Genomic DNA, 22,699 nt, shown 5'->3' with positions numbered 1-22,699 from the left:
GGATTTGTATTTGTGAAACACCCAGCTGCACATTAGGACAGTGGAAGATGGGCCCTGGGCAGAAAGGGACCAGCTGCATCTCCCCCACACAGGCTGTGTTAGAGCCAGATTGAGAATAACCACAAGAATGTTAAACAAGGGACACGTGGGAGTGAGAAGGATGCAAACAAGTGTACCAACTTGAAAGAAACACAAACAAATGAACCAAATGGGTAAAAAATAATAATAAGGAAAACATTTCAATTGTTTGTAACAACGTTATCAGTGTGGGCAGTAACAATGAGTCAGGAAAAACATCTCCTGGAGAAGGAACAGTTGGCATTGCTGAAGCCTGATGGGATGACTTCCACAAACAGTCATTGTAAATCTGCCAATTATAATCAGCCTGGGAAGATTCCAGTAGTAAAATGCGTGCCTATGGGTGGTGTTAGCAAAGAAGAAAGTAAGGGAACAGCCTTCTAAATTAGAGGTTTTAAAACCCAAATTGCTTTGGATTTAGTACTTCAGAAGCATATTGTTTCAGGGCCCCCCAGAGCCAGCACCTGAGGGAGGCAAATACAATGCCCTAAATAACTACTCTCTACCTAGCTGAATACAGTGCTCAGTGCAAGTATGGAACAATTGTGAATATTCAGGCAAGAAGTTTGAGAGCATAAGCATAGTTAATACCACTATTCTTTTCTGGAAATCAGATTTTGCCTTAAATCTAATTCCTGGAGGATATCTAATTACCAGACTTGAAATAACCTTTTTTTCCACAATGCTCAACAGGATTTGCACAACATTTCTGATATGATCAGTATCTACAGTGAATATTGAATACATTTACAGATCTTGGTTGCTGTTGGGAGTTGGGTTTATGGGGTCATAACCCAGTAATAGCTCTCTAGCAGAGTCCCTTATGGATGATAAACTGTAGGACACAAGTCTACATGTTCTACCCTTGGAGTAGAGCAACCTTCTATAACTAGTGGTGTAAGCCCCTCCAAGAAGGTTGTAATCATACACTTCTACAAGCAAAAGGTGTTGGGTAAACTGACAAACAGGATATTTTTGAAATCCTGGAAAGAAATACCTTTGTACAAGAGAGGTCACTGTGAACAAAATACTGCAGAGAGTTTTGATTTTTTTTTCATTTTTCTTAAGTACACAGAGCCAGAAAAATAATGTTCTTCAGCTTGCTGTATTTCCTATGAGATGTCAGCTAATTTAGCAAGGGCAGTATCACTGTGAGGAGGACAGAAGTGAACTCCAGAGAAGTGTAATAAGGACCCATACCTGGAGGATGAAACATGGTAAACCTAAAAGGCTCTCAACCTTAAGAGTGATTAACTGCTGAAATAAGGGAAACAATGGATTTGGCAAGCCCATTCTTTGCAGGGCAGACTAGCTGCCCTTTTGGAAGGCTTGTGCTAGACAAACACAAATAGCTAGGTTCAGCATGACTGCTTGAAGCTCAAAGACCAGTGGGACAAAAAAAATCAAATCTAGATGAGATTGTTGTCATTTAGGAAGTTTTATGCTTCTTGAAAGTAACATGGTTTTGTTTGGCACTATCTAGTCCTTCATCCTGGCCTTTGTCACCTTAATTAAAATCACCTTCATACTATTACTGAAAATACATTTCATAAAACTTATTTCCACATCCAAGGCCCAAATCTGACACATGTATGCACTTTCCAGTCACATGCAAAATGTACATTTGGACAGTACATCCAAAATGTGACACCCAATCCTGGAAGTATTTAAGAAGGAAAAATCACAAGGTACTTTTCTATTATACAATATCAGCAGTTCTTGGTTTTGTCAAAATGTCATCTATTTGGCAAATAAATTTGCCAAATGAAATGAAATCTGAATTGATATCTCTGATTTAAAATAAATCTTCAGCTTCCAACTGCTGAACAGTGTCCAGGTATTGTTCAATAGCTCACTTAACAATATTACTAGGACTTAACAACAAAAAAGTCCAATAGAGCATTACCTCAACAGCTTCCCATCCCCACTCCCTGTACTTTGGGTCGTGAGTGAGGCGCCACATGTACATGTAGGTCTCTATGACTTCTGGTCGTAGGATGTAGTATTTTTCATTTTGTCTTGTAGCAATGGCCTCAACACCCCCATCAAATCTGAAGGCTTCTGGTCCCAGTTTCATTCCTAGCCAATAAAAAAGCACAGACTAAAATAAAGGCATTAAAAAAGGTTTCAAATTATGTAACCAAATCGAACTCCACAAATTACCAAATCAAGCTACGCTTTTACATGGCACAAAGCCAGCTTACCCAAAACGATGTGATTTATGAAAGATACTGCAGCTCCTCCTTTTTTTAATATTTTATAAATAATTTGGAGTAGGAGAGAGCTGTTCTTCACCAATGCCTTAAATGGCAGTTACAGTTTGAACAGCGATGCTAACATTTGCATTCTGGAAGACTTCATGTAACTAGCAACAAGTGAAATTTTACCTAAAAGATGAGGATATTTACTTTTCTATATCAAACAGGAAAATACACTCTGGGACCTAAAATGCTGCAAGGGTTATTTCTTTGTGCAATTCTATTGTTTGCAGAACTATTCTATTGTATCAACAGAACTGAGTGTAAAAATATTCTTTTGTGCATAAAACGTAAGTAATACCTATATTGATGCATAAATGAACAGAGTCCCACTCTTGTATTCAGCTATACAGAAAGAAGCTTGTTAATTACTGTTATGTAACTGTCACGTCAATTACTACAGCGAGGAGATACGCTTCAGGTACACAGAAATTATTTATAAAACAGAGCAGCCATTTAAAAGTTACTCTTAAAGCAAGGCAGCATTTGCTCAGAAGGGATGAACGCTTCTCACTGTGCTACAACTTTCATTCAGCTTTATGCAAAAACACCAGTGGCTGCCTTCGTGAAGGTAAGCCGTGCAGCCTAACTCTGCAACATGGTACTCACGCGTACGGTCGTAGGATTCATGGCAAGTCCTGGCAATTTCAGCACCCAACTCGATGTGATGGCCTGTTTTGTCACTGGGGGCTCCGTCTGCTCCCAGAGCAAACATGCCTCCAGCAAAACAAGTGAGGTGTCCCATCTTGTGTTCCAGCAATCCGCCCTTCCACTCGGCGATGTACGTCAGGCCCCCGCTTGACTTTCGGATGAGGTGGGTCTCTATAGCCTGCAGAAGGACATGATGTCAAACCAAAGGCCCATTTGGTAAAGTGCAAAGGACAAAGCTGTCTTGTATGTTTGGTTGTTTTAGCTCTCTATTGCCTTTGCTCATAAAGTGCAATAGATAATAGGAGCCAGCATAATTTCAAAGTGCAGCCAAACCAAGGCAAATGAACATACTTCAGTAACGATGACTAATTTTGCTTCGACTTCAAGCAATTTACAGGGTGTGTTTTATAAAAATGTTGGAAAGACCTACAAAATACACTTCAAATTTTGAAGTATTTTATTTTTTCCCCTTTTACATTGAGCAGTTTCAGGTAATTTAGATTTTAATAGCAATTTAACTTTCAATAGTTATTAGCGATCACTTCAGCTTCTGTATTTCTCATTTTACTTCTGACTTAAAGGAGGTGGCTATTGATATAATTTAATGTGAATTATATGCAGTCATAACTCATATTCAAAACACACAGCTCAGTGTGTGCAGTGAATGATGTTAGGCCTCTGAGTCTAGATAGGATTCCTGAAGTCCAGTGGGTTTCCCCTCCCAAACAGAAATCCTCCACTTATCTATCAAGAGCAGGGTCTCACTGAGATCTCTGGAAAAAAACCCTAAGCAGAATAAAAATACACAAATCTAGAGGGAACTGGACGTTGATGTTAGCAATGTATGGTCACAAATTACAAAATCCAGGAAGGCAACCTGCCATTGTGGGAGGAACAGAATTAAAACAACAGAGGAGATGCAGAAGAGCAAATTAATTAGAAGCCCACAAAGAAAGTAAGATATTACTCTTAAAAAAAAGTGATGAAGAGGAGATAACTCTGTCATACATTCAGCTATCCATTAGTGCTCTGGTTGTTCCGTTGAAATCATAAGATCCAGAAACAGTATTCAACATGCATTATACAAGAGAAAAAACATTAAAAAATATCACTACAGACAACTATTAACAAAAAAGCCAGGATTTAAAAAAAAGTTTTCTAAAGAGAAAGTAGTGATTGTAGTTCTCCCCATTTAAGCATTTGTAAAAGTTGTTCCTATAAGCATGAAAAATCCTAAATTAGAAGCATCAGCAGAATAATTGCAGCTTTTACATACTGTTTTTTTTTTTTCTGCCAAGAACATGACATTGAAAACTATACTTTGTTTTTCAGTAATATTAGTGCAAAACACTTAGGATGTTTTCTGCCCAGATCCAGAGCCACTATTAGCTCAGAAAATTCCTCTACCCCTTGTTCCACCTTGATTGCATTCTTTTACTACTAGGTACCTACTGGAAAACATACCTAAATTTTAAAGCAGAAGTAAATAATGAAAATTCCTGTGCTTTAAACAAATTCTGCTTTAAAAAAAATCCTGCAAAATTTAATTTATAAAAAGAGGAATTAGATGTGAAAGGGGAAAGGTGAAAAAACACACAATAATTTTGCAGGAAATAGCTTTCAGACCTATTTGGGCATTCTAACAACAACCTAGAACCAAGTTGAGAAAGGAAAAAGTTTAATGACTTTTCATTTAACCTTTCAGCATGGTACCTCCCATCTTACCAAAACAGCAGTTCTAAAAAATAGGCAATAACTCTACTGGTCACTTAGCTGTTGGGTCAGAATTTTATTTAAAAAGTAAGCAACTATAAAAATAGATTGATAACTAAATCTACCTATGTTGCTTTTTTTTTTTTTTTTTGAAGTAATGATTGAAAACTAGAATGAAGTATTACTGTAACTGACTGACATAACAGCAATGATGCACTTTTGAACTATATTAACTAGACCAGAGTTGACTCTTGTAGTATAAAAATGGATTTTGTGATACCAATTAGTGTTGGTAAGTTTTTTCCTCTCTTTTGGCTCAAGATTATAGTTCACGCTGAAAAAGGATGACTTCCAAGAGTTTTAAAATTATTCTAACAAACTGGTGTTAAAAAACTAACAAATTGATGTTGATTGATACCAAGAATGGCACAAAATAAAAATATATTTCCAATTTAAGTATTCGTGTTTAGTAAAGCAAATCATCTCTGTTTTATAAATGGGGCCTATTAAGAACTGGTACATATGTCTATTAAAAGCTATTTTATTATGTAACTATCTTATTTAAAGCTGTTTTTATGAGGTAGTTATTAGATATATTACAGACGCTCAGATGCCTTGTCATGCTTTGTACCATCCTGGGTCCCTGAGTGCTAGATAATACCTGTACCAGTGTCTTTGTTTAGAGCATGCTCGGTCACGATGCATTTTTACCTAGACATGAAATCTGAAGTTTAAGAGCAGGATAGGAAGGAAGGGTTATGTTCCCATAGGGGATTGCTACTTGCTATCTGCAGTGCTTTGGATGCAATTCTGGCAGGGAAATCAAGTGACTAACACAAGTTACCATAAAATGAGAATATATGTAGTGTGGTGACAAAGATCCACCCAAGTGAAAAGATCTGTCTGGTACAATTGAGTCTGGATTTCATACTTAAAATAAACTTATTTTTATTTTGATATAATTATATACTCACTTCAAGAGACATATTTATTTGAATTGCAGGTCTATTTCAACTTGCTCCCCAACTACAAATAATTCCTTCCTGCACTGTTTGCAGATCAGGTGGAGGGATGGAGCACCTCTCCTATGAGGAAAGGCTGACAGAATTGGGATTGTTCAGCCTGGAGAAGAGGCAGCTTCAGGATGACCTAACTGCAGCTTTCCAGTACCCAAAGGGAGCCTACAGGAAAGATGGAGAGGGACTTTTTACAAGGGCATGTAGTGACAGGCCAAGGGGGAATGGCTTCAAACTGAAAGAGGGTAGATTTAGATGAGATATCAAAAAAAAGTTCTTTCCTGTGAGAGTGGTAAAGCACTGGAACTTGGAGCCCAGCAAAGTTGTGGACGCCTCATTCCTGGAAGCTTTCAAGCTCTGAGCAAGTGAAAGGTAGCTACAAATATATGTTACCAAAGGAAGCAATAGCAGATGCTAACTGGGAGTGAAAAAAAAAAAAAGGAAACAAAAAAAATTGAGACAACCTGATTTGAGGCTGCAGTAGACAAAAAAGGAGTGGGAAACTAAAGGTAAATAAATATTCTACAGACATTTAAAGAAATACATTATTTACTACATGTAAAGCTGGTATGGTATACAGTATGGCATGTACCCATAAGCTCTTAGAGCCAGAGTAACTTTTTACAGCTAATACAGTTCCTGGCAATTTTTCTTTTTAAGCTTTTACCTAAGGCTCTGCTTACAGACCTCACTGCAGTAAAGCCTTCAGCCAAATTACTTTTTTCTCCATCTTATGGGAAATTATTCCTTCGATGCAACAACTGTATAAATGCTTGTGCACTCAATTAGAAACACTAACAGTTCTTTTTACAGTTTGAATTGTGACTCAAGTGCTCCTTGCATTACTAGTGGTATCTTTCTCATGAGTTTGCATGTTAAAATTATGCCCTTGCCTATCTGTCACAGTGAATGAGAATTAGGAATGGTTTCAACTACAGGACTGCAAATTGCACATTTGTGTGATCTCTGTTATTGACAGCATAAAGGAGAAACTCTTCAGTTTTTCCCAACCTGATTTCCTCCCCCCTCCTGCCCTCATTGTTAAGGCAATATGTTTTGTGTTCTCTGCTTATCAGCCTGTTCCTTAACCTACACATTACACTGCCAATTCTTACCCTTGCAAAATTAAGCAGAACTGGACCCTCCTAATAAATAACCATTCTTCTTCATTCAGTTCTTCATGTCTTCATGCTTTTCACACATCTTAAATTATGCCTTCACCACCCCCTTCAGTCCATCCCTGACTTGATTTTGTGGTTGCAAAGTCCTTCAAAGCCCTTTGAGATGTTCAGAATGTACTGAATGTTTAGAATGTATTGTTTATAGGGAAACACAGAAGACCCAGAACTGAATCATCTCTCTGTTCAAATGATGTAAAAACTAATCAATACGCTTATTTTTACAGGTGTTCTCTCTTTACAGTGGATTACACTGACAGGTAACAAAAACATTAACTGAGATGCCTGCAGAGCACAGGTGGAGGCTTCTTAGGAAAAATGATCTGCTCCTCAAGGCTGCTCAAATTCTAAACAGACATGTGCCACAGAAGTGTTAACTCTGCTGGAGGAGCTGAGATAACAAATTACAAACCTCAAACAGCAATGCGACCCCACTGTTCTGCTGCCTCTAGCTCTTAGGCATTTTACCTCTCCTTTTACAGTATCTTCTTAATTATGATTAATGAATTTCAGTGATTACTGCTGTTTTAACAAAACTCAGGTGGTTTCATTTCCTGCCTCAAGATGTCACTGTAGCTGGAGATAAAACTGCCCAGCAATACAGTTCCATATTTCCATACCTTAATAAATTTGAAACTTCAAAAATATGATTCTAAGTTTCAAGGGTTTATAATGTCTGTTTTGGGGATAATTACAACACTGCAGGCATCTTCATAACAAAGCACCATAAATTACCTCTGTTCAAACTTTTAATATATTTTTCTTCCCCTAGGAATTTTCATAAACATTATTTTGATCATTTGAAGCAACTGTGAGAATGAAAGAGAATTCTACCATGTGTTATTTCCAACAATTCAAAGATGTATAATGTCAATTGTTTACTTATTTATTTTAATATTTACAGCTTGCACCAGTACATTTTATTGCTTTGAAACAGCACAGAGCAGCAGGTCAGGATTACTGTGGGTTTACTTCTGTGAGTTTCTAAGTAAATTGTTTGCTTTCTTATTACTTTTTTACTTCCCTTACATTTTCTCTATTTAGTTGATCTAATGCAATAGATACTTTTATTTCTCAACCTTTGCAATTAATCAAATTTATCCTTTATTGCAAATTCCAGTGAGTTCATTACAAAAAGTTTATTGATGGAATAGGAAATGCAAGTCCCTGTTACAAACAATTTAAATACTTCTGCCAAAAAAAAGTAATGTCTTATGCTGAGGTGCTCACTGCTTACTAAAATGAGCTTTAAAAATCAGAACTGAAATCTGAACACAAAAGAACTTTCATTTGGTTAAACACAAAATGTAAGAAACATTTTAAAAGCACCAAAGCACTTATTTCTTTTGGACTTTAGACATACTAGGTAGAAAAGCTTACATGTGCAATGAAATATGAGTGCTTATAATGGAGGTACCTAAATTTTTAAAGGGGAATCATTGGCAAACATTTAACTACTGTGATACCTATTCATTTGATCACTAAAAAGATGATTAAGTTCTAGGGAAAAACCAACTATTTACTTGTGTTTGAAAGTCATTATTTTTTTCACTCTATAGATCTATTAGTGTCTCTCAGAACACCAATGCTCTAGCTCTAAATGTATTAAATGTTACCAGAAGGATAAATTTATTCCTAGTTTAAAACAGTAATAATGGTCTGGCATGAATCAAATCAAGTCACTCTCAAAATGTTACATTGTGCATTATCTGAGTGCTCTAGGATATCTGTTAATTCTGGCAAGTTTTTTTTGTTGTCAGAAAAGAGAAGGGAAAATAGCATGACTAATAAGGACATGGCTGCTCTGAAAAGAGCAAAGCCATGAACAAAACCCATACAATTTCTCTTTATATTTTTTTAGTTGAAATCCTCCTTAAAGACTTCTAACAACATTAAAGCTTTCTGCTTCTCCTGACAGTCCATAAATAAACAAAAATTTAAATAAATACTTTATCTGGTCCGAAACTTAAGACATTGTGCAGTTACCAGTAAATCACTAACAGTTAAAAAATCTGCAGAAGCCTGTCTTTAGCCTTGATGCTTTGTGTAAGCATTTGTAGAGAGTCTGAAAACTCGTGCTGAGAGGGGAAATACAGTGAAGAGAATAACAAGAAGCAGTGAGTCCTCTGGACGTTCTCGTCTGCTCAGTGTAATGAATCTTGTGCTCCTACATAATGCAGCCATACTATCTCTTTGTGCAGAACACCAGTGCAGCTGGGTGATAAGTATTTTAAACATGACAGCTGACAAAACTGCCTGTTTATTGATTTTAGCACATTTAAGTTACATTCAGTTAAGTTGCCTCCCACCTCCTACACCAAAAGAAAAAAAAAAAAAAAACCAACTCAAAACAAAGTATGCAGTGGGAATGCTGGGTACCAACTGTTTCATTCTAAGATGGGCTGCTATTGCAGCATCCTGCCTGCCCTGTTTCTGTATTTTCTTCAATGCTAAGAAGTGCTCAAGTATTGAATATTCAAGTCATTAATCACTGTTAGCTTTACCCAGTATGACAAACCATTATACTTGAGTTGTTGCAGTTCTCTCATTGTCCACATCAGTTATGCAGTTTTTAAGCCCACTGTGATCACACAGCAAACCACTTCAAGCAGCTTAATGGAGACTGCAGTCAGCACAAACCAGCCACCAGACTGTCACCTCAGTTAAACATATCCTCACAAAACTCCAGAGATGAAAAATGCCTGCCAATATCACGTTTTTAGTTTGCTAACAACACTTTGTTTTCCCTCTCCTTTCAAGGAGAAAAGAGTCTCCATGGATTTTTTTTATTTTCCTGAAATGCTGAAATCAAAAGCTCTGAAAAATATTTACTACTTAATGCTGACAGTTAAATACACCCAAAATCTCCCAATCAAAATACCCAATAAATATACCCAAAATCTCCCAATCAAAATACCCAATAAATATACCCAAAATCCCCCAATCACTACCTTTGGAGACTAGCTTTGATATATACTCAGTTTGCACACTGCCAAAGATTGCAATGTGCCAAGAAAAAATTAAACCCTCTCAAAAAGTAATTCTATATATTTTCTGTCTGAATCCTGAGGCCAGAAATTACTTTTTCCTCTTTTGACAGAAGTTTACTGCATTGACAGGATTGCTTAATTGTGCAACCCAGCCTAGCAGCAATTTCTGAAATGGTGTTGAAATCTGGCAGAGTGGCCATGGCACTGCTTCACAACACATGCTCCTCTTTTGGCCATTTCCATTGTTTCCATTTCCATGTGCTATTTTCTGCAGAAATCACTTGTTTTCTTGTCAGGATCATCTGAGCAGTTGTTACCCATTAAGAAATAATAAAAAAATCTAAATGTCTAAAAGTGAGCTAGCTACCCTGACACAAAGTAAAACTGCAGAAAGCAGCTGCTTTACCTCACTGAAACCACAGGGCCACCAAGGGCTGCACTGAACGGAGCTGCTTGGGAAGTGCTGGTGAGGACTTTCCCTTTTCCTGTGAAGTTCTTCTGGGGTGAGTTACCATTCTTTTCATCATCTCTATATATGTCACTTCTCTAGAACTACACTGAGAAAGTGATGAAGGCAGAGTCAGAGAGAGAGAATAAATATATATGTAAGATGCAGAAAGATTGCAGAAATGGCCATAAATAAATATAATGGGAAAATCTGGAAAAGATACCTGACCATCAGACATCAAGAGACAATCTATTTACAGGAATAGAGGGAAAATTGCCCTTCAGCTTAGAAAATGAGGGCTGACACATTTAAGAGGGAAAGATTTGATGCAGTTCCTTATGACACTGCTGTTGCTAGACTAGATATAAGTGAACCCACAAGGACCATTTTTGCTCTAATTTATGTTCTCTTATAAACCTACTCAATTGTGTCTCAGCTTGTTAACTGAGAAGAGTGAGATGATTCCTGTCCTGGATACTTGCAAAGACTGGTGGATTATTCTACTGGCAGTTATTTCTTCAAAATATAGCTAAAAGCTGAATACATATTTGTTCTGTAACTAAATGTTGCATGCTATCCATTGAAACCAGTTTAGAAAGATCTCTTATTTCATGTATTATGTGAAGCAGGACATTATTTGTATTACTTTTCAAAAGAGAAAAACTAACTTACATTAAAAATACATTCACTTGTCTTTTTGTGTGAATTCTACAGTTTATGAATCCCTGTGATGGCCTTATACAATCATACTATGCTCTGGTATTCAAACAAGACTATTGTGGTCCCTTTTCCCATTAGAAATAAACTCTTTAAATGGCTTCAGCCATATATGCATTTTTGTGGCAAGCAGAAGCAGTTTTTAAACCTAATCTGACATCTTAGTTATTGCTTTTAACTTAAGCCATTATATAACTTATAGGTTATACAAAAATTCTAATGGAAAGCATTCCTTTTTTTTTTTTAAATAAGATTTACAGAACAATGTGAAAAGTAACCCCTAAGCTCCATCTAAATAGATTTCAGCTTTTCAGAGTGAACTATATAACTCACCATATATTTTCATTTATGGTTTCTGGATAGCAGAAGATATTGAATTAGGCATCAAGCCTTCACTCTTTCAGAATCTGGTGGGTGGACTGAATGGCCAGGAATAATCATGCTGCTCCCTTTGGCATAGTCTTAAAAAGATTCTGAGAGCGCTGGGGGAAATTTCTCTAAGAAAATACCAAGCAGACTCAGAATGCCCAAACCCTGCAGCCTTAGTTGTAAAGAAAGACTGCAGCTTGCACAGACACCTAAATCAGCTCTAATTTAGATAAGTTATGGATCGATAGCAATGAAGTCAGTACCAAGATGGATTTCAAATCAGCATAGTTACTCCAATGAAGAACCTGGAATCTCAGTGGGGCCTAATCATCCTGCAGCTTCTGTGAGGCAGAAACTTTGCTGCTGCTTTCTGAACAAGCTACTTTACAACATCAAGCTGCAACTCCTAATGCAGCATGTGGACTTCCAGTTTTGGTACAGATGTACCTCAGTACAGAAAACAGGCAACAGGAGTGCCATCAATCAGAAAATACTGGAAATAGCCACAGCCAGCAGCATCAGGAAATCTGGTTTTAGTCATGTCCTCTCAAACACTAACAGTCTGGTCAGACATGATGCTTAGACTTTTCTGAGCTAGTACTGCTAAAAAGTATTAAGAAAATAGGTACTTTAAATACAGTCATATGCAGCAGAGCTGAGATCCTGTCATTGGTACTGGCATATTCAGTGATGCTGCTGAACAGGCGATTCTGCTCCTCCAGCTGAAATCTGAGCAGGGAGAACTGGTCCTGTAAAGTGGGGGCTGTCACCACTTCTGCTCCCTGCTGGGACCTCTCAATAAAAACCTGATGTTTTTAAACCAGAGGAAGTAGAATGCTAGAAGCAGCATCAAAATGTCTTCTATGGTAAGATGAATTGATAATTTCACACACTTTGTTCTCTCTGGCTGCCAACCCAATGGCTGAGCTATTACAACAGCACTGTTCTTATGTTATAGCCTCAAATGCACTCAAACCTAATTTAAGATCCACCTTTTGCTCTGAAGTTGAAACCACACTAGCATTGAAGATGAGGCTGACTGCATCCAAATCTGCACTTTCAAAATTAAAGGCAAGATCTCCTTAGCAGAGGACACTTGGTTGTCAAATTTACAACCACCAGAGATCACACCCTCCCTCAGATCTTCACACTGACTTTCCTCTCTAATGAAAAAAAAGATTGTTGCAATAAGCAACCATGGTTGTATTTTTTTTAATGCCACCACTTTTTGTGTATGGAAAGTAAAATGAGACTTATGACCTCCCTAGGGACAGTGTGTATCCAGATAGATGAAAGAATAAGCAGATATTGCTTAGCATCTCAAAGCCTTGTCTATAGAGGCACTGTAGATACACACAGTTAATAAGAGATAAAAGCCCTGGCCCTAGACAGCTTCCAGTCAAAACAGATGAAAGGATAGGGAAAAAAGAAGTAATATTATCCTCTTTTTAAATATATATCTATATATATGAAAGCAAAGAACTGAGAAAATAGGTAATTTGCTCAGGATTGGAAGGAAAGCCTGTAAATAAGCATTTAAACTGAATACTTCCCAAGTCTCAATCTGGTGTCACAAACCCATTATTTCCCCCAAAAAAGCATATTAAGGAAATACCACAAATAACAAAGCAAAGTGCAGACCAGCAGGATCATAAATAGAATAGCATATAGAAATGTAAGTTTGAACATTTCTGATTTTATAAAACCTTCTCTTGTGTCCGATTGGGCTGTTTCACAGAAGCTGACAAATATATGCTCTTGTACCAAAATGTCATTGTGAAATGACACCCCTATTATAATTTCTAATTATCTATCATAACACATAGAGCCATGTGTGGACCATAGTCAAAACACTTTTTATGGCTGAAACACATGAGAGAATTGAACACAAGAGAGGAACTCCCTCCTGGATATAAAGGAAAAGGACAAGATTAATATATATTTAGAAAAGACTCAGGAAAAAGAGTTGAATTACTGTCTGAGAGCTACTTGAAGATGCATTTTTGGTTGCTTCTTTTATACTTCTCTCCTCCAGAGACAATTGACTATATTGCAGTAAAACAAAAATAACAGTTATACTTCAAAATTCTCCCCTTTCCCGCAGTATCTGTATTCCTCTAGCACTTCTATTTGAAGATGTCTTTTTTAAAACAGAAACTAATTCTTTGAAAAAACACCCTGTGGTAGCAAATACATAAATCTCTCATATTGTCCTCACAGACTGTCTCTTTAGGATTATTATATATTAGATTATTATGGAAAGGGAGATTTAAATGTCTTATTTACCTGAACAGCATCGTAATACATTTTCTTGCCATCTTCATCTGTCTTGTCTGACATCAGCCATGCCTTGAGCAGATATTCATAAAAGCTATCCCCAAGCCCTCCAATGGAGACATGATCTTAATAGGGAAGAAAGAGATTGAACAGCAATTTCATCTTCAGCCAGGACAATAAAATACAATTACAGTTTGAAACAGTGTATTTAATGATCTATTTCTACAACATCTTTAATAAACATAAGCCTGGAACCTCAGGAAAAGCTTTACCGGTATATACAGAGAATTACTTCTTTTATTGCTATATTTTTAATCTAGCTAAAATGCCATAGTTATTTAATATCCACAATGTGCCGCAGGAGATCACAGCAAAGAGAAAACAATTTATATGTGTCCATTCCAATTCATGTAGTCTATTCCATACAAAACCATGTCAAACTAAGTTGTTGTTTTTTTTTTTTTTTAATTCTAAAAGGGTAAAAAAGTAGAAAGTGTTCTCTGATTTGATAAAGGCTTTCCCTTGATGTGCAGGCATTGCTCTTTTAGTCACTAACTTTCCATTTAAGTCACTTCATAAAAAAGGCTTTTAGCTCCTTACTGCAGAGTTGAATTTCAGGTTATTTAGTGGTATTTCAAAATGCTGAGCCATATGTTTAAAAATAATAGTACATTTTTAAACATCTGACTGCTCTCAGAACTCAGCAGTGGCTTAGAAGGAAAAAAAAGGACTTCACCGCATCTAAAGAGGATTGTTGCTGTGACACTGCTTTATTCTGCCCTATGCTTACTATGTGAAACAATCTGGTACTACAGATGCTGTGATTATTCAATTGCATGGTTTAGGACGTGACTCTGGAAACACTAACACCACACCAGCCAGACATTCAACATCAGTTGCACCAGTGACAGGAAATTTAGTGATGCTCTCACCTGCTTGTACAAGATTGCACCCACTTACTGTCCAGGAACCTAAAAGATTCTTGGCAAAATTTTGATGGGTTATCATGATTTCAGCATAGATCCCCTAAATACATTAAATATTACAATTATACATACATGTGAAGTGTTTTTCTAAGCTCCATTAAGTTAAGCAGTGTAGCTAGAGGTTAGCTTTTGAAACTTGTTGCTCCCTGGCAAAATTAAGTGATTTGGCATTTATCGAGTCTTCAGGGAAAAATTTCAAAGTGCTTTACCAGGACTACTCATCTATAACTGTCAATTTTACAGCAAAGGAGGGATCTGCTAATTCCACTCAAGAAATCCAGGATGATGTCATTACACAGATCACACTGCAAGTTCCTGAGTCATACCACAACATTCTGGCCATGAGAAAACAACAAAAAAAAAAACTTGCATGGGATGATCCATCTCATAAAGCAAGATGCAGAGGGGTGAGTGATGAGCTCACACTTCTGACACCCAACTGATCTTAGCTTCAAAGTTATGCCCATTGGTAGAATTCAAAGGAACACAGAGAATTTATTTTTATACCCCTTTGTGTATTTTCTCCATGGAAAACCTCCCTTCACCTTCCAGATAGGTTGCAAAGACATGCAAATGTAGAAGATAGATATTTGTCTATTCCAACTACATCAACAGCATCCTTTTCCTCCACTAGCCTGTGACATGCAAAAAAAAAAAAAATTTAGTTTTCTGAATGTATCCTGTCCCTTTGCCTACCAAATATATTGTACCATCAAACCTGGGTTTGGAATTGCTTTTTTTCCTCCTCTCCAACCTCTTTTGAATGAGATATATTGAAATTCTGGGAAGACAACACCATTTTTTGAATTAAATGTTCATGATCCAAAAGGAGAAGAGGTTTCTTAAAACAATGGGAACATTTCCTGTGATCAAAAGGCTGATCTTTGAACAGAAGCATTTAAATGACCTTTACAGTTTAAATAAATTACCATAGAAACCTCTGACATTTGCAAACTAAATAGCACAAGCAGAGTTTCATCAATAATAAGCCCTGTTATTATATACATTATTGCAGTAGACAAATCCAATTGACGCATGCTGCAGCAAATCACTGTCAGTTTACTGTCAAAATAACAAGGGCTAAATGAATTTACAGGAACAATGGCAGAGATCCATCAGTGGCCTTCACAGCTACAGCACTACTGGAGAAGAAACATTCAGAAACCATTCGTCCCTCTCCACTTTTATTTAAGAGAAAATATTTCTGTCTTGTGCCAATTAAGGGTCTTGATTGTTTGGTTTTTCCCTTCTGTTGTAATCAGCTGAAAACAGCCCAGAAAAGCAATCTCAAATAACATATTTTTCAAATATCACATTCTGATCTTCCCTGTGGGGAAAAAAATTAGTTAATCACTGTTGGTGAATGGAGGCGACTGATATGAAAGAGATGTAACAAGATGGAACTTGCCTTTGCTGCTTCGGCATGCCAGGCAGGGATAGACCTGCATTAACATCTGCACCCATCATTCACAGGCATGGGAAGCTATTTATTCATCAACACTGCACGCTATTGGAAAACAAAGCTCATGTACGCTATAAATTTTTCTGTGCACACCAATGAAAACTGGCATTTCGTGTGAATGAAGAGTGCTTAAGACGCAATTATATTAAAAATATTGAAATAACAAAGGTCATAAGGCAGAATAAGTGTTTTGACAGCTTTAAAATACGTAAGGCAGAGCCACTAACTGTCTCAGCCACTTGAAAGATCTGCTCTCATGAAGCATCAAAAAGCTGCTTCTGTGGCTAAGGGAAGCCAAGAAAGGAGTTAACTGGATCTGCCTCACAGGTGCTGAGATTGCCTCTAATTAAATCCAGTACCTACTGCTGTAGGATTAACACTTCCAGGGGAGGTTTTTATGTCTGTGCTGAACTGACACGTGTTACAATTGGGCACACGTTTCAGATCTGTAAAGGGATGTCAGGGTTTATACCAACATGCAACCACGGTTGATGGTCATGCATGCTGAGCTGCCACAGGCCTTGTGGCACAGTGACCTGCAGGAAGCCTCACAGCATAGCAGACTGAGAAATGACAGGCATACTTCTAATTCATAAAGGGAAATGGCATTTGCCTTGATGGGAAAATACAATTGATCAGCACAACCTTTTTGGACACCATTTTAACTCAGAGTGACACAAAGCTTTCAAAAATAGATTTTAATCAATAAAATCACAGAAATCACAGAATGGATCAGCTTGGAAAGAATGACAATGGATCATCTAGTCCAACCTGCCTGTGACAGCAGGGTTAGCCTACAGCACATGACACAGGATTGTGTCCAGATAGTTCTTGAATATCTCCAGTGAAGGACATTCCACAACCTCTCCCAGACAGGCAGTTTGTTCCAGTGCTCTGTCACCTGCACAGAAAAGTTCTTCCTCATATTCAGGCAGAATTTTCTGTGCATCAGTTTTTTCCCATTGCCTCTCGTCCTATTGCTTGGCAACTTGGAGGAGAGCCTGGTCCATCCTCTGACATCCTCTCATCAGATACTTAAGAGACATTGATAAAGTTCCCTCTCAGTTGTCTCAATGCTGAACCAGCCCAGCTCTCTCAGCCTTTCCTCAAAGGAGAGGTGCTCCAGTCCCCAGTCATTTTTCTTACCCTCTGATAGACCTGCTCCATCTAACAGACTTGTTTCTGGTACTGAGGAATCTGGAACCCCAGAACTGGCCACAGCACTTCAGTTGTGACCTCAACAGGGCTTAGTAAAGAGGCAGGATTGCTTCACTTGACCTGCTGGGAATGCTCTTCCTAACGTAGCCCAGGATGCCATTGGTCTTCTTGGCCAAAAGGGCACTGCTGGTTCATGGCTACCTTGCTGTCCACTGGGATTGCCAGGTCATTCTCTGCAGAGCTGCTTTCAGCAGGCTGGCCTCCTGCATGTACAGGTGCCTGAGGTTATTATTCCTCAGGTACAGGACCCTGCATTTGTCTTTGTTGAGTTTCAGACAGTTTCTCTCTGCCCATCTCGCCAACCTGTTGAGGTCCTGCTGAAGTGCTGCCCAGAACCCTGGAATATCGGCCATTCCAGGTCTTCAGAGAACTTGTTGAGGAGGCATCTCCCCTTCATCCAAGTAAGTGATGGATAAGTTAAACAATTCTGGGCCCAGTATCGACCCGTGGGGACACCACCAGTGACAGGCTTCCAACCAGACCCTGTGCCACTGATCACGACCCTCTGGGATCTGCTGTTCAGCCAGTTCTCAATCACCTCACTGTTCACTCATCCAGGCCACACTTCCTGAGTTTGCCTATGAGAATCTTGTGACAGTGTCAAAATCCTTACTAAACTCAGTATCCACTGCTCTCCCCTCATCCATCCAGGTAGCTGCCACGTCACAGAAGGCAATTGGGTTGGTCAAGAGGGATTTACCTTTGGTGAACCAAAGCTGACTACTCTTGATCAACTTCTTGTCATCCATATGGAGAGAGATGGCCTCTAGAATGAGGTTCTCCATCACCTTTCCAGGGACTGAGGTAAGGCTGATGGGTCAGTAGTTCCCTGGATCATCCTCCTTGCCCATTTTAAGACTGGGGTAATGCTTTGTTTTTTCCAGTCCTCAGGCACATCTCTTGAACTCCACAACCTTTCAAAGATGATAATGAGCACCTCACTATCGTGCCTGTGAGCTCTCTCAGCATTCATGGATGCATCCCATCAGGTCCCATGGGTTTGTGAATATAAAGTTTGCCTAGATGTTCTCTAATACAATCCTTTTGGACCAAGGGAAAGTCTTCCTTCCAACATTCCCTTACTTTAGGTGATCCCTCCAGCCTGACAGGCCTTTGTGCACATTCTCATTTCCCCAGTCCTCAGATTCCAGGGCCTCATAACTATTGTATGACGATGCCTGGGAAGATGAGGTATATTGGGAGGGAATTCTTCTGCTAGCCTGAGCACAAACCTGTTTCTGCTCCCCTCTGTCTTCAAGGTCCCCTACTTCTGCCTGGTGGAGAGTGGGTAGGGGATCCATCGCTTCTCATGAAGTGGATGGTGGGTGCATTTGTCTGAGGTATGGAAGAGAGCAGACACTTGTTTTTGCCTTTGTGAAAATTATCTATTCAGACTGTGGCCAGTCCCATAAGGAGTCCAGAACTTCACTTTCCCCTTAGCTACATCCTAAACAAACCTCTCCAAGTCCTTTCCCTCTGTTGTATTGCCCAACCAGCTCACACACTGATAATCTACAGGCCCAGCTAATCTGCCCGTATCTTTTCAGACCATGACTTGCTTGTTTTCATTCAATAATGTAAGGAAGAAAAAGTAAAAAGACAGAGTTGCATGAATAGGATGGTGGCAGACTGATCCTAAGCAGGAAAAGTGGAAAAAGCAGTTAGGTCTCTAGAATCATGACCCTGCATGCTGTGCAGACTTTCAACATGTTGTGGAGATCAGAGAAAGCAATGAACAACAAGAAAAGGCTCAGTCATCATGAAAGGCCTAAGGAATTCAAGTAATTCAAGTATTTTATAGTCTTTTCCTTCTAATTTTGGTATCTTCAGTAATGGTTCCCAGGGGATTAATGCTATGACACATTTCTGTTTAGTTTGCTTCCTCAGTTGGTGGCATTAAATTTCAACAGAAATTGCAGCTGGTATTAACTGGAAAGACTTGTCTTATTACTTTTTTTTTCCTTCAGTGGAGCCACACAACTCTGAAAATGTGGAATTTGATTCAGACAAGCTGATAATGTTCCCTTACACAGCTACTTGAGAGAGCACTTTAGATTTTTGAATAAGAGACTTCTGTAGTCCACAAATTCCTTTCCCAAGTCATACATATTCATACATTTCCCTGCTTCCACAGTCATACTGAAAGCTCAGAAAAAGTATATTAAAATATAGCAAGTAAAATTATTTTTTTTATATTTGTAGTATTTTTTACATTATATAGAACCTCAGATATAAAGTGAGTTTCTGTACGTTATAAAAGTTCCTTTTATATAAAAAACACATAACAGTAACTGAAAGAAGTTAATGATTGCAAAGAGAATGCTGATAGACAGATCATAGTAGCAAAGACTTCAGCTACTTACGCTGGCCCCACTGGCCACTGCTGGGATTCAGGTAGTTGGGGTAAAGGCCCTCTGGTTTATCCAGGCGATTTAGAACTTTTCGGATATTCATTACCTAGTGGAAGGTACAAAACACTGAGCACTTATCCATTTTCCCCACAAAATACAGGAGTGTAAATATGCCTAAAAATAACGCCCCTGATCTTACTCAACACACACACACACCCAAACACCTCTGTGCAATCATATCACTATTGAAAAAGCTGATATCATCATGCAAACAAGTTCCTGAAAACCTCTGGAGTTTCTCTGTCAATTGTCAGCCATGAAACAACACAAGAGGAGCAAGCTCCAAAGTTCAGGACTTGCCATGAGGAGTATCCCCCTTCTCCCCAGGATACTGAAATTCACTGAGGCTATTTGCCTTAACTAAGCTCAGCTACATCAGCATTTATATTCCTTGTATACCTAAATTAGAAATGCTATTAAATACTAAGCTTATCACCTAGTTCAGATGTGGAAGTGCTCTGTAAAGGAGTTTTGTCTGGAAAGGAGAGCATGGGTGGAACTGACTGAGCTTTACACAACCAGCTTGCCCAGCAGCAGGGACCCAGGCAGCCCTGAGCGCTCTGCCAGCACTGCTCTGCCGGGGAAACAATTGCAGTCCAGATGCTCAGCAGCTGGAGCCATCCAGCAGCACAATCCATGGCAGAGCACATGAAATGAGTTATACTGAATTTTAGGATTCACAGAAAAACAAATGTAGCAGCTTGGAAGAATGAGGACCCTGAGCACTGCAGGCCAGAAATTGTAACAAAAAGGTACTGACAGCTTCATTATAAACCCCTGAGTGCCTAGAGACCTAGTGAAGTAGCAACTGAAAAAGCAGATAACTTATACCAAGCTGCAGAAGGATTTCTGTTGTGGTACACAAACTGCCTCCTGCATCTATACACTACTCATTGCCCAAATCCAGGCTGCAATGAGTCCTAGACCTCATTTAATGAGTTCTTCTATGAATACATCCATACAAAGCTTATTCCAGTGTTTCTTCTTTATCAAGTGTAGCAGCCCTGGAATGGTTTGTCTCTGAAGGTTTTGGAATTGTACTCTCTAAAGAGTTTTAAGAATAGCTTACATAAACAGATTTCCAGCATCTTGCAGCTAGAGCATGATGCCACTGTGTAGAAGAACCATGGGCTAGGACTTTTAAGATACACACTTTCATTGTCTCTTAGTAGAACACATGTTATGAATTAAATTACCATAAATGCCACAAGATAATTAATTTATGTTGAAAATTTGTTTCTGGCTATTCCTCAGTGCTGCCACTCCCTACCCACCCCCCCCCATTCAAATTTTAGAGAAACTGTCCTTAAATTTACCCCTAAATACATGAAAATTGCTAGGAGTTCGCTTCACAAAATTTATTCCAATGCTGACAATGGTATCGCAGCAAAGCCACTCAGTTCTTACCCAATAATAATTTTAGATTTGACTATTGCTTTTAGACCTACTGCTAAACATTTGGAGTCTCATCAATAATTAGATTATTAAGTCAATAATATCAGCTTTAGGTAATGTGGGCTGGCTGCAGTAAGAATACAAAATCAAAACAAGTGTACCTGTAATTAGGAAATAAAATGAAGAGAAATTATTAATGTGTATTATAAAGAACAGGACTTGCTGGCTATTAGTACATCAAAAAGCAAATCAAAATTGTTCAGGTGGGAGTTGAGGGAAAGAGGAGTTCTTTCCATGGCTCATGTATATAAAAAGTATCCAGAAGACAATGTTATCAAATTTTGGACGAATTAGTATGCACAACAACTGCTTTGTCTAAGGATGCAATTTTTTTTTTTTCCTTCCCCAAAGAGACTTCCAAGTATATTTCTTATAGAGGTCAGTGCAATGGAAGGGCTTTCTGACCTCACTGACAGCAGTCACATTATACAGCATTTTGAAGAGTAAACTTGCTGAAATCACTATGGTGCTTTGATTTCTTTAGGCATCAGTTATTATCCTGAATATAATGTCAGGTTTTTTTTATACCCCATTAAGTAAAGAACTGAAGAAAGCTGTAGAGTCTGATTGCTTAATGTGATACTAATGTAGAAGATAAACAGAAATTAAATGTTTTATGGGGCCATATACAAGAACATACATCAGAATAATTTTGGAAGAGACTTTTGACTTTTTAATACAAAAACGTGCCAAGGTAATTAGGGAAAATGTGATAAATGCTTACAGCTGAGGAAAATCCAAATCTCTCCCCATTGATATTAGTCTCTGAATAAGTGATTTATCTTTTACAACATGATTTTGACAGAGCAGTCTAACCTTTTCAGCAAAGACAGGGTTTCCAGACAGGTAGCTCAAATGTACAAACTCCAGATGCAAAGTCCCAAATTCTGCCAAAATGCTGCTTCCACCAGAGGCCCATGGCCAATTTCGACCGATTCCACTAAGATGGGGGGAAGAGAAAGACAGAAAACAATCATGAGCATCTATAAGGCAATGCTAATAAAATGTAATAGGCAGGACCTACACCGTTATCATGAGAAGATAATTAATCTAAAATGTGCTTAACATGTGTGTAAGGAGCCATGCTTCAGCAGCCTTCCATGATTTCCCCACAGGACCTTGAATTACTTCAGTCCAGCTCTGCTTAGGCTGTACAGTTGCTTCTTGCAACATCCCAGTCTTTTAGCTCACGAATGCCTCTATCACACTTATCACTGTAGCAGTGTTTCATTGCAGGATAGCATGTTTAAAGACATGACAAAAAAGCCACTGATTATAAGAAAGCATTCTCATACTTCACCTCTTTTCCCCTGTACTTAACACTCTCCAATTCTAACTCTAATATCTACAGTACTATGGTTTATTAACTTAAATTAATGCATATATACAGACTAAGCTTTAAGTTAAAAGTATTACATGCAGCATATACTTCTTAATGCATGACACTTTGATAGGGTAAGGTAAGTATGTAT

At 38.3% G+C, this 22,699-nt stretch overlaps 1 protein-coding gene across 1 annotated transcript in view; it reads right to left on the bottom strand.

The window, feature by feature from the left end:
- The window catches only part of MAN1A1 (mannosidase alpha class 1A member 1), a 139,105-nt gene that overhangs the window by 7,541 nt on the left and 108,865 nt on the right, over window positions 1-22,699 (bottom strand). Inside the window, exons 6-10 of the mRNA XM_053938058.1 lie at window positions 22,044-22,167; window positions 19,725-19,818; window positions 13,705-13,820; window positions 2,946-3,165; window positions 1,985-2,157 (exon numbers count right to left, since the gene is read on the bottom strand). Coding sequence (XP_053794033.1) covers window positions 1,985-2,157; window positions 2,946-3,165; window positions 13,705-13,820; window positions 19,725-19,818; window positions 22,044-22,167 — 727 coding nt within the window. The remainder of the gene's footprint in view (window positions 1-1,984; window positions 2,158-2,945; window positions 3,166-13,704; window positions 13,821-19,724; window positions 19,819-22,043; window positions 22,168-22,699) is intronic.

The sequence above is a fragment of the Vidua chalybeata genome, chromosome 3, assembly GCF_026979565.1.
Source record: "Vidua chalybeata isolate OUT-0048 chromosome 3, bVidCha1 merged haplotype, whole genome shotgun sequence".
Taxonomy (NCBI): Eukaryota; Metazoa; Chordata; class Aves; order Passeriformes; family Viduidae; genus Vidua; species Vidua chalybeata.
The sequence above is the reverse complement of the archived record's forward strand: the minus strand, read 5'-3'. Positions and strand labels throughout refer to the sequence as shown.